The sequence below is a fragment of the Halichoerus grypus genome, chromosome 2 (genome assembly GCF_964656455.1).
Source record: "Halichoerus grypus chromosome 2, mHalGry1.hap1.1, whole genome shotgun sequence".
NCBI classification, from domain to species: domain Eukaryota; kingdom Metazoa; phylum Chordata; class Mammalia; order Carnivora; family Phocidae; genus Halichoerus; species Halichoerus grypus.
In genome coordinates, this window is record NC_135713.1 from 111,611,471 (window position 1) to 111,628,746 (window position 17,276).

The window sequence follows — 17,276 nt, forward strand, 5'->3', positions numbered from 1 at the left end:
ATATATCTGCAAATTGTCTTTCCAATAGCACATGTACCAAGACACAAAGAATTCTTTAAACAATAAAAAGACAACACAGTTTTTTAAATAAGCCAATGATCTAGAAAGACCTTTCTCCAAAAAAGATATACAAATAGCCAATACACACGGGAAAAGCTGTTCAACATAATAGTCATCAGGAAACCCAAATCAAAATGACAATGAGATACCATTTTACACCCACAAGGATCACAACCACCAAGAAGACACACAATAACAAAGACTGGTAAGGATGCAGAGAAACTGGGATACTCATGCATTGTTGGAAGAAGATAAATTGAGGCAGATGCTGTGGAAAACAACTTGGCAATTTTACTCCTAGGTATATGCACCAGAAAAATTAAAACATATGTTCACATAAAACTTGTACACAAAGGTTGATAGCAGTATTAATCATAATAGCCCAAAAGTAGAAACAACCCAATAATCAATCAACTGATGAATAAACAGAATATGGTATAGCTACACAGTGAAATATTACTTAGCCATTACAAGTAATTAAGTACCATCACATGCTACAACATGGACAAATTATGAGATCATCCTAAGTGAAAGAACATACAAAAGATCACATATTACATAATTCCATTTATATGAAATGTCCAGAATCAGCAAATCCATAGCTACAGAAAGTCGATTAATGGTTGCCAAAGGATGGAGATAAGAGAGAAATGGGACTAACTGCTAATAGGCACAAGATTTTGGGGCGGGGGGGAAAGAAAATGTTCAGGAATTAAATAGTGATGATGGGCATACAATATAGTGAGTATATTTAAAACTACTGAAGTATACACTCTAAAATGGTGAAACTGTTATATGGAGTATTAGATAAATAAAAAGCATATGCAACACAAAATATCAAATACTAATGTAAAGAAAGACGTGTAATGACTCTCTAGTGAAAAGTGCAACACATAGCTAGGAAAAACTAAAGACCTACTTAAAAAGGGATATTCATGGATTGAAAGGCTCAATATTGTAAAAATGGTCAATCTCCTCAAATTCAATGCAATCCCCAAAATATCCCATTAGGTTTTTTCCAGGAAATTGATAAACTGCTTCTAAAAATCACATGCAAATGCAAAGAACTAAGAATAACCCAAGTAATACTGAAGAACAATAAACTTGGAAGACTTACACTACCAGATATTAGGATCTATTATGAAATTGTAGTAATTAGGCTATATAGCAAAGGTGCAAAGATATAGAAACTGACCAAAGGAAAGGAACCACGCCCAGGAACAGTTCCACATATATACTGTCACCTGATTTAGGATAAAGAAGTCCTTGTAGTATAGAGTGGAAAGTCTTTTAGTAAGTGATAAGGAATCAACTGGATACTCTTATGGGGAAAAAATGTACCATGATCCCTATCTTACTTCATATACAAAAATAAAGCCCAGATGAATTACAATCTGAATGTACAAGTTAAAAAGATAAAATTTTATTTTTTTCTTTCTTTTTCATTTTTTATTTTATTATGTTATGTTAATCACCATACATTACATCATTAGTTTCTGATGTAGTGTTCCATGATTCATTGTTTGTGTATAACACCCAGTGCTCCATTCAGTACGTGCCCTCTTTAATACCCATCACCAGGCTAACCCATCTCCCATCCCCCTCCCCCCTAGAACCCTCAGTTTGTTTCTGAGTCCACAGTCTCTCATGGTTCATCTCCCCCTCCGATTTCCCCCCCCTTCATTTTCCCTTCCAAAAGATAAAATTTAAAAAAAAAAAATAGAAGAGACTATCTTCACGACTTAAGAGGAAGCAAAGAGACTCCCAATATAAATGTTATCCAGGAGTTACTTTTACTATTCTTGCAAATTTTCTGTAAGTTTTAAATTATTTGCCAATGAAAAGTTAACAACAGACACCCAACAGAAAAGATGGCAAAAGAATGGAATCAGCACTACACAAAAGATGATGTACAAATGGCCAGTAAACTTATGAAGCACTGGGCATTTCATTAGTCCATCAAGGAAAGGCAAATTAAAACCACAATAAGATATACTACCACATACTCAGCAGAATGGTTAAACTCTAAAGAAAATGCCAAACATTGGTGAGGATGTGGGAGTATACCTTAGTGTATCTATCTTGAAAACATTTCACAACAGCTATTAAAGCAAAAAATATACAAAATCTATGAGGCATCAATTTTACTTCTGAATATATATCAATGGCACCAAAAGAAATGTACTAGAATGTCCACAGCAGCTGCTTCAAAATAGCTTAAAGCTGGAAGACATCCAAACAGCATCATTAGCATAAGAGTAGAACCAGAGAGCCTATATAGCAATGGTAATGATCTACAACTGCAACCAACACTATAAATGCATCTCACAAATACATTAAGCAGAAGATGGACACAAAAGAGTTGTATGTTGTATGAGTCCACCATTTATATCAAGTACAAAAACAGAAAATTAACCTATGCTGCTAAAAGTCAGATTAGAAGTTAACCATGGAATGGGAGGGTTGCCAGTGAAAGAAAATGGGCATAAAAGGGACTTCTAGAGGTGCCAGTAATTTCTATTTCTTGATCTGGATGCTTGTGAACACAATAAACCCCGGTGTGTTCAGTTAGTGAAATATCACTGAGCTATACGGGTACAACGCATGCACATGTCTGGTGCTATATCAAGTCATATTTCAATATAAACTTAAATATGCTTATATTTATGCACATATGTTATTTACTGAGTGACTGCCATGTGCAAATTTCCTACCTTCAAATGTATACAGCTAAAGAGAACAGCAATCAGGGATATGCAAAAATGACTGTTTCCCTGCTAGTCACCCTGTATTAGTCAATAAGCCACAATCAAGCACATAGAGCTGCAACTGGCTTTTGACTGCCTCACTTAAACATGAATTAGATTAATTTAAAGAAAACACTGAGGAAGATAGATATTCACTGTTCTGCAGAAAACAGCCAAAGATTTAAAACTAAAAGCAATGTTTTAAGAACATTAAGTGTTAAAAATTGCTTGTTAAAGGAGGAAAAAAGGCAATTTTAAAAGATGAGTCTGGCTTTTTCCTATAGCTAAATTTCCTCCACATCATTACATGCCCCCCTGCAATTATCATTAAAAAAAACCTCAATTTATGAGACAAATAGCCAAACCTCCTTCACCACCAAATTCCTCCCCACCTCACTTCCCTAAGAATGCTATAGTGAAGTCCCCACAAGTCCTATCGGCACTAAGAAGGGCCTGGTATTCAATGGGCTAACTATCTAATGGGCAAAGGAAAATGATGTTCCCAAGTTACTGTAAAAACACTGATGTATCTTGATTATCATATAGTTCTTAAGAATAAACTTTCATCATAAGCAGATTCGCACAACTTTAACAATTTTATAAGTTCACTATGTTTTTTGTGGGTTTTACTGTTGTTATTTTAACATGTCTACCCACAGGTTATCAAGAATTAAATATGGTGGGGGACGCCTGGGTGGCTCAGTTGGTTGAGCGACTGCCTTCGGCTCAGGTCATGATCCTGGAGTCCCGGGATCGAGTCCCACATCGGGCTCCCTGCTCAGCGAGGAGCCTGCTTCTCCCTCTGACCCTCCTCCCTCTCATGCTCTCTGTCTCTCATTCTCTCTCTCTCAAATAAATAAATAAAAGTTTAAAAAAAAAAAAAAAAGAATTAAATATGGTGGGGCGCCTGGGTGGCTCAGTCATTAAGTGTCTGCCTTCGGCTCAGGTCATGGTCCCAGGGTCCTGGAATCGAGCCCCACGTGGGGCTCCCTGCTCAGCGGGAGCCTGCTTCTCCCTCTCCCACTCCCCTGCTTGTGCTCTCTCTCTCGCTGTGTCTCTCTCTGTCAAATAAATAAAATCTTAAGAAAAAAAAAAGAATTCAATACTGTAATGTTTATACCATCTCATCTCAACTTTATTAGAGGCAGGATTAGCAGAGTATGGTAGAGCACTGCCAGACCTAAACAAAAAGTAATCTACAATTTCTTCACTCTCCCATATATCCAAATATTCTATTCAGAGACAAAGACATCCCAGTTCATAGATATTGTGACTGACCAGAACTCACAGTCCCTATTCTGTACTTCATAGCACATTCTGGAGATCTTTGGGGGGAAAAAAAAATCCAGTGACATTAGAAAGTGTAAGTACAAATCATTCCAAAATGTGGTTCTTACCGCCTCTCTTGGAAAACCCTCTGTTCCGTGTCTGATTATCTTCACAGTCATTATTAGATTCTTGAATAAAAATTTAACATGTGAATAGCATCTAAATAATTAACTTTAAAAGAATAGCACTATCACAGGATAAGTTAGTGAAAAAATAAGTATTTTTAAGTTAAAATATGAACATTTTAATTCTTGAAATAATTTTAGCAGTCAACTCCTTATAAATCATTTAACATACCTAAATGTTAAGTGTATAACTGAGAATTCACTATTTCTCAAGTGCTACGCACAAGCCAAAGAAGAAGAATTTCATCAATACTGGTATGACTAAAAATGGTTTCAGAAATACCTAAACTATTAAAGTAGTCAAGTGGTTCTTAAATGTAGGCCATCAGCCACTAGAAATACATGATTATTCTTTTTATAATAATGTCAATATTTCTGTAATTTGCCTTTCTTACTATATCTCAGACATTAGTGGATTTTTTTAAACATATGCAAATTTTTCCCCAATCATCCTAATGAAACAATTGGGGGATATCTTGGCTTTTCTGTTTTTAAGACAATATCAAGTAACATTACCAGTTTCTCAACAATGGAATGAGGATCACTACACTGAAGGCTGCCTAAGAATTAGCTGGAAGGTTTTTTAAAAATAAATTCCTAGAGGGGCACCTGGGTGGCTCAGATGGTTAAGCATCTACCTTCGGCTCAGGTCATGATCCCAGGGTCCTGGGATCGAGCCCCGCATCGGGCTCCTGGCTCAGCGGGGAGCCTGCTTCTCCCTCTGCCTCTCTCCCTGCTCATGCTCTCTCTCTCTCTCTCTCTCTCTGTATCTCTGTGTCTCAAATGAATAAATAAAATCTTAAAATAAATAAATAAATAAATAAATAAATTTCTAGAAAAAAATTAAATAAATAGATAGATCCCTAGAATCCAGCCCCAGAGATGTTTATTTTTTTAAAAGTATAGAGTGAGAGCAACAAATGAGTAATTTTTAAAAATTTAAAAATGTTACTAATAACTTTACTGAATAACTTTAAGCTTTCTAGAAGATTCCAACAAAGCCACATCTGGGAAATACAGAAATGATTTCAAGGGACCTTTGTACATGTCATTAAATGTTCAAAATCTGAGAATTTTAAAAGTCATAGTAATGACATCAAGTGGCTAGACCGCTTAGAAGCTATGAGTTAAGTTCCTGTGCAAAAGTACTAATCTACTTAACAACTAATATTGTTTTATAAGACATAACCCAGAGCTCTTATTGCAGGCTCCTACTTGAAATGAAGTCAACAACTACTAAATATTCCTAAAGAGTCATCTGATACCAAGACAATTATTTGGGAAACAGGACTTAATACTACAAGGGAGCTTAGCAGGAAGGAAAGAATTTTGAAAAGAAGGTTGCCGGCCCTAGAATAATGAGGACAACTAACATTTATTGCCTTATGTAAGAAAAACCTATAAATTAATTTGAGACCTGACAAGGACAAAGAGGTCTCACATTAACTTTGTCCAGTTATTCCCCTAAAACAAACCTATATTTTGACCACACTAGGAATTAAAATAGGCTAATGACATTGGGAGAAGTTGGGTGATGAGTACAATTACATTAGGAAAGGGGTGAAGGAAACTCTCTGTACTATTTTTCTAACTTGTAATGAGTCTTATACTATTTCAAAATATAGTTATTGAAAAAAAATCTGTAGAGTTAGGAAATAAAGCCAAGCACCAACAAAAAAGAGATACTATCCCAAGATTAGCTACAACCACATTACATTACATAAAAATTAATTACAGAAAGTATATAAAATATATATAACATGTATAAAGTATAAATATTTAAAAATATAAACATAAATAACAATATGATACATTAATTATATTAAATATATATTAAGTACATAAATATATTAGGTATCTAATATAAGTATATATTCATATAAATATATGTTATATAATAATAATTAATAGTAATAACACATTTAGAATTCAGTATGGTCTAGCACTGTTCTAAACGAGTAATATGTACTAACTTTTTAAATCTTCACAAAAACCTTGTGAAGTGGGTATTATCCTCTTTTATAAATAGAAAAAATGAAATACAGAAGTTAAATATGTTTTTTCAAGATAATACAACTGAGAGGAGACTCTGGGTCTCAAACCTAGGGTGTCCAAATCCAAAATCAACAGTCCTCATCACTAACTATACCAGATGGAGGAAACTGGACTGCAGGGACAATAACAACCACAAAAGATGCTATTTGTGTGCAGAATAAAAGCTTCTATCATGATATCAAAATCTGTTTCTGGGCTTGCCAATAACAATTTTAAGAATGAAAGAATTCAATCCATATATAGAGAGAGAAATATACATATAGAAAATAGACCAAGGGAAGAAAGCAAACCATTTTGGAGGAAAGTTCTCTCAGATGCCATGAGAAACTAGAATTTGTGCTCAAAAGTGCTCTGGTCTACCACTGGTAGGAGTCAACTGGGGAAGGTCTTGGCTAAGTGAAAATGATCTTGAATATTCACTGATTTTTAAAAAGGGAGATTAGGTAAAATAGAAATGGAAAAGAATAAAAATGGTCATTTTTTTCTTCTGTTAAATATTTGTTCTATGTTATGTACATTTTCATTTGAATAAAATGAAAAAAGCACAGAAAATCAGGGAGAATGAGACTAACAATAACTTAGGGAAAACAGTTTTATTAGATATATTAAAACCCCATCTAATTCCAAAGGGTTTTTTTTTTTAAGATTTTATTTATTTATTTGAGAGAGAGAGAATGAGAGAGAGAGAGAGAGAGAGCACATGAGAGGGGGGAGGGTCAGAGGGAGAAGCAGACCCCCGCCGAGCAGGGAGCCCGACACGGGACTCGATCCCGGGACTCCAGGATCATGACCCGAGCCGAAGGCAGTCGCCCAACCAACTGAGCCACCCAGGCACCCTAATTCCAAAGGGTTTTAAGGTGATCAGTCTAAGCTTGGTTTTGATCTTGAGAATCACTGTTAAGAGTATAATGAAATTAAGACTCAAATATTTAATGAAGATAGATGGCATTTACTGTTTACCATGAATGTGTCTGGTATTGAATTTCATATTTTCATACACATTTTCATTAAGTCTGCCTAACAACCTATAATAGAGATGTCCTCCATTCTGCAGAATAGCAAACTGTGGCTCTGAGAAATTAAGCAACTAGCTCTAAGTCATTCAACTAGGGGGTCGCAGAGCAGGGACAGGAAACAAAGTCTGCAACTCCACAGTTATATTATGTTATTAAGATTCCACAGATAAAGGCGCCTGGGTGGCTTTGTCGGTTAAGTGTCCAACTCTTGATTTCAGCCTAGGTGATGATCTCAGGGTTCTGAGATGTAGCCCCGAGTGAGCTCAGCACTCGTCATGGAGCCTGCTTAAGATTCTCTCTCCTTCCCTCTGCCCCTACCCTCTTCTCTCTAAAAAGAAAAAAGATTCCACAGATAAATGATGACCAAACAAAAAGGCATCAGAGTCACCAGGGATGCTTTTTAATACAGGTTCCAAGGCCTCACCCAAATCTACTTAATCAGGTTCTCCTAGGAAAGCACTATTAATTACTGTAATCTATATTCTGGTAACATTACTCTATTCACATCATCCTCTGTATTCCTCCAAACCAGTTTGTCAGTACCTTTGACAGAAATGTCTTGATTTCAGTAGTCATCCACATTCTCAAGAATCTTTTTCCACTGTCAAGAATTATGTTAGTCTGAATAGGGACCTGCATGTCCCAAACTGCACGTATATATGGACATGGAGTTTTGATTCTTGACATGTTCTTTCCATTATCTACTTTTTCTTAAGGTAGCAAACCATTCAAAAGTTGCACCTCATAGATTAAGGCAGGCTGAGAAAGGTCAAACTAGGATGCCTGAATTCTTGGTTAAGGCTCTGGCAACAGTTGCTTTATAAAACTGAGTTTAAATAAATTAGAACTGAAAAAGACTATGACACTTAATCTTAGTTTCTCTTTAGCATGTACACTGAACATTAAATTTTAAAAGCCACTAGAGAAAACACTGAACTTACCTCTCCAGAAACCAGAGCTATCACCTTCTTCAAACTTGTTATTTGAAAAACCTATACAAAATAGAAAATTAAACATGCAAATTTCTGAAAACAATTACCTATACCTCTGTGGTAAACCAAAAACCAAAAACCAAAGGGACTACCAGTTATGGTGCCCCCTTAAAATAAAATAAACCACATAGAGCTATATATATGTGTGTGTATATATATATATATATACACACACACACACATACATACACGGAATGAAAACTCAGGTTGCATTATGACTTCTGCCTTGTGTCAATTAACTAAGGTAAAAGGTCCAGCCAGTGTTCTATTACCTCAAATGTCATATATATGTAGATGGTCAGAACAGCAGCATATATCAACATAAATACTATATACTTTCTATTCAAAATATCAAAGTTTTTAAAATCTTATAATCTCTTCATCTGCCAGAGGACAATACAACTAAATTATAATTCAATATTCAATAATTTTTCCCATTTCAGTAATAAGGAAATTCTTCCAACATTTTTTGTTTACAAAAATTTTTTTACATCTTTCATTTAGTTCTGCTTGCAAATTTCTCATATAATAAAAACCTGTATCTAGAGCTATGTGTCTCTGGAGCATATAGATACATCTCTAATTTTAAAAGCATTCATCAGTAGTATTTCACAAAATTTTTAAATATTGAATCTTAATAAAATGATCTTTAGTGCAAAGATAGTCAGGGAGTAATAGCCATTAAAATTAAAGGACAGGCAGGGCTGTGTTGGGAGACTCAGGGTGGCTCTACGAGGCCTGCCTGCCCGCTGGGACTCCTGTCATCCTACCTGGGATTTTATTAAATGGCCTGTTTTGGATGGGTTCTGGGGGATGCTGAAAAGATGGCAGAGGAGTAGGGGACCCTATTCCAACCGGTCCTGGAAATTGAGCTGGGTATCTACCAGACCACTCTGAACACCCATGAAATCAGCCTGAGATGTAAGCAGATAGATCTAGATCTCTACAAAAAGAATATCGCAGGCGGTTGGTTTGGAGGTATGAAGCGGGGAGCCGTGATTCCGCGGGCAGATATCGGAGGATAAACGGCAGGGTGAGGGAGCCATTGGGATCCTACACTGCCGGTGAGCGACAGCCTTGTGCGCTGGGGACGGGGCACAGACTCGCAGACCGGTAGCAACGGGGAAAGGACTTTAGGGCAGCTCCCCGGACGGAAACCCTGAGCTGCGGGGCCGTGCGTGTGAACTGGGGGCGGCTGGTTGTTTTAGAAGCACAAAGGGCAGAGACGTGCCCCGGTCGTTTTAGAAGCACAAAGGGCAGAGACGTGCCCCGTATCTGGAGACGAGGACTGGGAGCGCTGCTGAGGGGCGCACAACCCAGGACGCTGCAGTTTATAGCAGCACAGACACAAATGGAGATGGTGTGTGTGGCCTGGAGTGCTCACTGAAGAACAGACTGCGATCTCTCTGCTCTGAGGCAGAGGGTTGGAAACAGTCTCTTCTGCTCTCTCGGAAGAGAGCAGAAAGCCGCCAGAGAAAGCCGCCAGAGAACAAAAGCCCCAAAAAACCAGTTTTCACTGAGCCCATCCCCCCCACAGGGGGCAGGGCAACTCTGCCCAAACAGGGCTGCCTGAGTAACAGTTGGCAGGCCCCTCCCCCAGAAGACAGGCTGGGAGAACAAGAGACCAGCAATCCTAAGGTCCCTAGAAAACAGGTGCATCTTGCTTGGGTTGTGGTCATTAATTTGGACTCTATACATTCCCTCAAACACCCACCAAAAGAATGACTAGGAGGAAGAACCCCCCAAATAGAAAAGACTCAGAGACTATGACTTATGCCACAGATTTACAAATGGATTCAGATATAACCAAGCTGTCGGAGATGGAATGCAGGCTAGCAATTGTGAAGACAACAGCTAGAATGGAGAAATTGATTAATGGCAACACAGAGTCTCTAAGGGCAGAAATGAAAGCTGAATTGGCAGAACTTAAAAATGCTATCAATGAGATTCAATCTCATCTAGATAATCTAACACCTAGGTAAGCAAGGCAGAAGAATGAATTGGTGGTTTAGGAGACCAATTAATAGACAAGAAGGAAAAAGAGGAGGCCAGGGAAAAACAACTCAAAATCCATGAAAATAGAATCAGAGAAATAAGTGACACAATGAAATGTTCCAATGTCAGAATTACTGGGATCCTGAGGGGGTTGAGAGAGAGAGAGGACTAGAAGATGTATTTGAGCAAATCGTAGCTGAGAACTTCCCTAATCTGGAGAATGAAAGAAACACTCGTGTCCTAGAGGCAGAGAGGACCCCTCCCAAGATCAAGGAAAACAGGCCAACACCCCGGCATGTAATAGTAAAACTCGCAAATCTTAGAACCAAGGAAACCATCTTAAGGGCAGTTAGGGGGAAGAGATTCCTTACGTTCAGAGGGAAGAACATCAGAATAACGTCAGACCTATCCACAGAGACCTGGCAAGCCAGAAAGGCCTGGCAAGACATATTCAGGGTACTAAACAAGAAGAACATGCAGCCAAGAATACCTTATCCAGCAAGGCTGTCATTTAGAATGGATGGAGAGATGCAGAGCTTCCAAGACTGGCAGAAACTGAAAGAATATGTGACCACTAAGCCGGCCCTGCAAGAAATATTAAGGGGGGTTCTATAAAAGGAGAAAGACCCCAAGAATGATACAGAACAGAAATTTACAGAGACAATCTATACAAACAAGGACTTCACAGGCAACATGATGACAATAAATTCATATCTTTCTCTCACTCTCAACAGCCTAAATGCTCCCATAAAATGGCACAGGGTTGAAGATGGGATAAAAAGACAGGACCCATCCATATGCTGTCTACAAGAGACTCATTTTAAACCTAAAGATACATCCAGACTGAAAGTGAAGGGATGGAGATCCATCTTCCATGCCAACCAACCTCAAAAGAAAGCTGGGGTAGTAGCAATTCTTATATCAAACAAATTAGATTTTAAGCTAAAGACTGTAGTTAGAGACACAGAAGGACACTATATCATTCTTAAAGGGTCTATCCAACAAGAAGATCTACAATTGTAAATATCTACAGCCCCAACATGAGAGCAGCCATCTACATAAGCCAACTGTTAACCAAAATAAAGAGTTGCATTGATAACAATACATTAATTGTAGGAGACCTCAATACTCCACTCTCAGCAATAGACAGATCATCTAAGCAGAAAATCAACAAAGAAACAAGAGCTTTGAATGACACACTGGACCAGATGGGCCTCATAGCTATTCCACCCTAAAACATTCCACCCTAAAACAACAGAATACTCATTCTTCTCGAGCACACATGGAACTTTCTCCAGAATAGACCATATACTGGGTCACAAATCAGGTCTCAAACGATACTAAAAGACTGAGATTATTCCCTGCATATTCTCAGACCATAATGCTTTAAAACTGGAACTCAATCACAAGAAAAAATTTGGCAGAAATTCAAACACTTGGAAGCTAAAGACCACTCTGCTCAGGAATGTTTGGGTCAACCAGGAAATCAAAGAAGAACTTAAACAATTCATGGAAACCAATGAGAATGAAAACACATTGGTTCAAAACCTATGGGATGCTGCAAAGGCAGTCCTAAGGGGGAAATACAAAGCCATCCAAGCCTCACTCAAAAAAAGAGAAAAATCCCGAATTCACCAACTAACTCTACACCTTAAAGAACTACAGAAAAAGCAACAAACAATGCCTAAGCCACACATTAGAAGAGAAATAATTAAGATTAGAGCAGATATCAATAAATTAGAAACAAGAAACACAGTGGATCAGATCAATGAAACTAGAAGCTGGTTCTCTGAAAGAATTAATAAGATCAATAAACCACTGGCCAGACTTATCCAAAAGAAAAGAGAAAGGACCCAAATTAATAAAATTATGAATGAAAGGGGAGAGAGCACGACTAACACCAAGGAAATTGAAACACTTATTAGAAATGATTATGAACAACTATATGCCAATAAATTGAGCAACCTGGAAGAAATGGATGTCTTCCAGAAACCTATAAACTCCCAAGACTGAAACAGGAAGAAATTGACAACCTAAATAGGCCAATAACCAGTAACGAGATTGAAGCAGTGATCAAAAACCTCCCAAAAAAACAAGAGTCCAGGACCTGATGGAGTCTCTGGGGAATTTCACCAAACATTCAAATAGAAATAATACCTATCCTCCTGAAGCTGTTTCAAAAAACAGAAACAGAAGGAAAGCTTCCAGACTCATTCTATGAGGCCAGCATTACCTTAATCCCAAAACCAGGCAAAGACACCATCAAAAAGGAGAATTTCAGACTGATATCCCTGATGAATATGGATTCCAAAATTCTCAACAAAATCCTAGGTAATAGGATCCAACAATACATTAAAAGGATCATCCACCATGACCAAGTGGGATTTATCCCCAGGATGCAAGGGTGGTTCAACATTCGCAAATCAATCAATGTGATAGAACACATTAATAAGAGGAGGGAGAAGAACCATTTGGCCCTCTCAGTTGATGCAGAAAAAGCATTTGACAAAATACCGCATCCTTTCCTGATTAAAACTCTTCAGAGTATAGGGATAGAGGGAACATTCCTCAAGCTCATAAAATCCATCTATGAAAAACCCACAGTGAATATCATCCTTAATGGGGAAAAGCTGAGAGCCTTTCCCTTAAGATCAGGAACACGTCAAGGGTGCCCACTCTCACCACTATTGTTCAACATAGTACTAGAAGTCCTAGCAACAGCAATCAGACAACAAAAAGAAATAAAATGTATTCAAATTGGAAAAGAAGTCAAACTCTCTTCGCAGATGACATGATACTTCATGTGGAAAACCCAAAAGACTCCACCCCCAAATTACTAGAACTCATACAGCAATTCAGTAATGTGGCAGGATATAAAATCAATGCACAGATATCAGTTGCTTTCTTATACACTAACAATGCAACTGTAGAAAGAGAAATTAGAGAAACGATTCCATTTAAAATAGCACCAAAAACCATAAGATACCTCGGAATAAACCTAACCAAAGAGGGAAAGGATCTATACTCTAGGAACTACCGAACATTCATGAAAGAAACTGAAGAAGACACAAAAAGATGGAAAAACATTCTATGCTCATGGATTGGAAGAATAAACATTATTAAAATGTCTATACTACCCAGAGCAATCTACACCTTCAACACCATCCCGATCAAAATTCCAATGGCATTTTTCAAAGTGCTGGAACAAACAATCCTAAAATTTGTATGGAATCAAAGACCCCGAATCACCAAGGAAATGTTAAAAAAGAAAAACAAAGCTGGGGGCATCACGTTGCCTGATTTCAAGCTATATTACAAAGCAGTGATCACCAAGACAGCATGGTACTGGCACAAAAACAGACATATAGACCAATGGAACAGAATAGAGAACCCAGATATGGACCCTCAACTCTATGGTCAAATAATCTTTGACAAAGCAGGAAAAAATATGCAATGGAAAAAAAGACAGTCTCTTCAATAAATGGGGCTGGGAAACTCGACCATTCTCTAACACCATACACAAAGATAAATTCAAAATGGATGAAAGACCTCAATGTGAGACAGGAATCCATCAAAATCCTAGAGGAGAACATAGGCAGTAACCTCTTTGACATCAGCCACAGTAACTTCTTTCAAGATACATCTCCAAAGGCTAGTGAAACAAAAGTAAATATGAACTTTTGGGACTTCATCAAGATGAAAAGCTTCTGCACAGCAAAGGAAACAGTCAACAAAACAAAGAGGCAACCCACAAAATGGGAGAAGATATTTGCAAATGACATTACAGATAAAGGACTGGTATCCAAGATCTATAAAGAACTTCTCAAACACAACACCCAAAAAGCAAATAATCAAGTCAAAAAATGGGCAGAAGACATGAACCAGACACTTCTCCAAAGAAGACATACAAATGGCTAACAGACACATGAAAAAATGTTCGTCATCATTAGCCATCAGGGAAATTCAAATCAAAACCACATTGAGATACCACCTTACACCAGTTAGAATGGCAAAAATGGACAGGGAAAGAAACAACAGATGTTGGAGAGGCTGTGGAGAAAGGGGAACCCTCTTACACCATTGGTGGGAATGCAAGTTGGTACAGCCACTTTAGAAAACAGTGTGGAGGTGCCTCAAAAAATTAAAAATAGAGCTACCCTATGACCCAGCAATTGCACTACTGGGTATTTACCCCAAAGACAGAGATGTAGTGAAAAGGGCCATATGCACCCCAATGTTCATAGCAGCAATGTCCGCAATAGCCAAACTGTGGAAAGAGCCAAGGTGCCTTTCAACAGACGAATGGATAAAGAAGATGTGGTCCATATATACAATAAAATATTACTCAGCCATCAGAAAGGATGAATATCCAACTTTTACATCAACATGGATGGGACTGAAGGAGATTATGCTAAGTGAAATAAGTCAAGCAGAGAAAGTCAATTATCATATGGTTTCACTTATCTGTGGAACATAAGGAATAGCATGAAGGACATTACGAGAAGGAAGGGAAAAATGAAGGGGGGGAAATCAGAGGGAGAGACGAACCACGAGAGACTATGGACTCTGAGAAACAAACTGAGGGTTTTAGAGGGGAGGGGAGAGGGGTGGGCGGATGGGGTAGCCCAGTGATGGGTATTAAGGAGGGCACGTACTGCATGGAGCACTGGGTGTTATATGAAAACAATGAATCATGGATCACTACATCAAAAACTAATGATGTATTGTATGGTGACTAACATAATATTATAAAATTAAATTAAATTTAAAAAATATAAATAAATAAATAAATAAATAAATAAATGGCCTGTTTTGGGGTGCCTGGGTGGCTCAGTCAGTTAAGCGTCTGCCTTCGGCTCAGGTCATGATCCCAGGGTCCTGGGATCAAGTCCCACATGGGACTCCTTGCTCAGCAGGGAGCCTGCTTCTCCCTCTGCCTGCTGCTCCCCCTGCTGTGCTCTCTCTTTTCTCTCTCTCTGACAAATAAATGAAATCTTAAAAAAAATAAAAACAATTAAATTAAATTAAGTTAAAGGTCACTATAAGATGGCTGTAAAGCAGTATTTAACCTAAACTACAAAATACTAAATATATTAAGTCATGGCTTCTGCAATACAGAGACTAATCAATTACTGTCTGACAGATGTTAAATTTATATGCAGAATGTATACATAAAGTCACTTAATATCTCAGGTTCAAAAATTTTAACATCCCTTTTTAGCAGAGAAATTTAATACACAATTATGATACAAAAGTACCCTAAAGCCTCAATATATGATTAGATGACAAAAAAGTTTTTCCTTGAAAAGATACATCATTTCAAAATAAACACAATCTGTACAGGAAGAGTGCATTACCACAAAACCTACGTTTTGAGTTATTTAGTTCCATTTCAGAATTTGCAATCCTTCAAGTTGGTTCAGAAAAGGATTATATTCTATCTACTGCCCTCCACAACTGCCCCTTCCCTCCATTCTACCCTCCTTGACTGCTAGGTTTCCAAAATGCTTCGGAAGTCTTCAACCTACACATTACTGGTCTTGATCTTAAATTCTGGTCCAGTTCTGATATACAGTTTTAAAGTTTTTAAGGAAAAAAAGAACTTCAAAGCTTCTACTGGTTCTTTGCTCAACTAGATGGAGATTGAAATTTACCTTTGGAAGTATATAAGATGGATCTCTTATTGCAGGGCACAGAGGAAGGGAGTCTTGAGTAAAGGAAAAAACCTAGGGTTCACTCAAATTGTGATTATAAGATATCATAAGCAGTTTACCTCTGTTTCCAAAACTCTTTCCAACTCCAAAACCACCCATTGTGGATGTATTCTCTCTTTTATTAGATTCGCCAGCATCTGAAAATGTTCAGATAGAGTTAAAACTCTTGAAAACATAAAATTAACTGTGTCATCAAAAACTAGGAATTAAACCAATCTCTGGGATCACTTAAAAATAAAATCTTTTATGGTGATTAACATAACAATAAAAAATTTTTTAAAAAAATAAAATCTTTTAAAAAGTGTAGGGGAGGACACCTGGCTGGCTCAGCTGGTAAAGCATGCAACTCTTGATCTCAGGGTGGTAAATTCAAGCCCCATGCTAGGTGTAGAGATTACTTAAAAATAAAAATTTTAAATGAATGAATGAATCTCCAACATAAAGGGACTTCCAAGGATGGGGGAGAAAGAAGTACAGGAACTTATAAAGATAAAATATCCTGCAACTTCTATTTAAAAACTCCTGAAGTATAAAACCAACATAAAAACATAAACATACTACTGATGAAATACAGCTTTCTACTAGTTTTTATTTTACTAGTGACCTTTTATCAGGAAATACAACTCTGTGATTTTCTGTATATTAAAACCTCACCCTGATTAGAGCCAGCTACTTATGCCCCTGTATGAAAGTCCTGCTATTGAAAATTTTATACGCTTGTCTTGTTTTTAATTATTTATTACTTATTCATTTTATTAGCATTTAAACTGCTCTCAATCTTTCCACTTTTAAAACTCAAGTTAGGAAGGAACTACATAATAAATAAAAGCTGCAACTACCACTCCCTTAGTCACATCTCCACCCCTCCAGGGTCTTTCTTCACGTTATCCTTGTGAGCTTTATCTCCCACTACACAACGGTGAGCACCTAACATTTTAATTCACACCAAACAACTTCCCTACTCCACATTGTGAACTTCAAATATTTTCGAAAATTCCTATACACCGTTTCTTAAGCATGGCATTCCCTACTTTCCTATTTTTCCTATCAAAATTCTTTTCACTCTTCAAAACCCCAGTTCAAAGGCTACCTCCTCTATGAAGTCTTCTTTCAGACCTCAAGTCATAATCAATCCTTCCTCCACATTCCCACTCTCTTTATTTCTTTCCATGTGTTTCTCTACCACCAGTTAAGAATTTTGAGAGCAGAGTTGCTACGGCAAGAAGCATGGCTATTTAAAACA

General features: G+C 37.5%; 1 protein-coding gene across 1 annotated transcript in view; it reads right to left on the reverse strand.

The window, feature by feature from the left end:
* The window catches only part of DDX4 (DEAD-box helicase 4), a 71,267-nt gene that overhangs the window by 32,589 nt on the left and 21,402 nt on the right, over positions 1-17,276 (reverse strand). The window contains exons 4-6 of the mRNA XM_036065685.2: positions 16,093-16,170; positions 8,274-8,324; positions 4,205-4,264 (exon numbers count right to left, since the gene is read on the reverse strand). Of these exons, the coding sequence (XP_035921578.1) occupies positions 4,205-4,264; positions 8,274-8,324; positions 16,093-16,170 (189 nt within the window). The remainder of the gene's footprint in view (positions 1-4,204; positions 4,265-8,273; positions 8,325-16,092; positions 16,171-17,276) is intronic.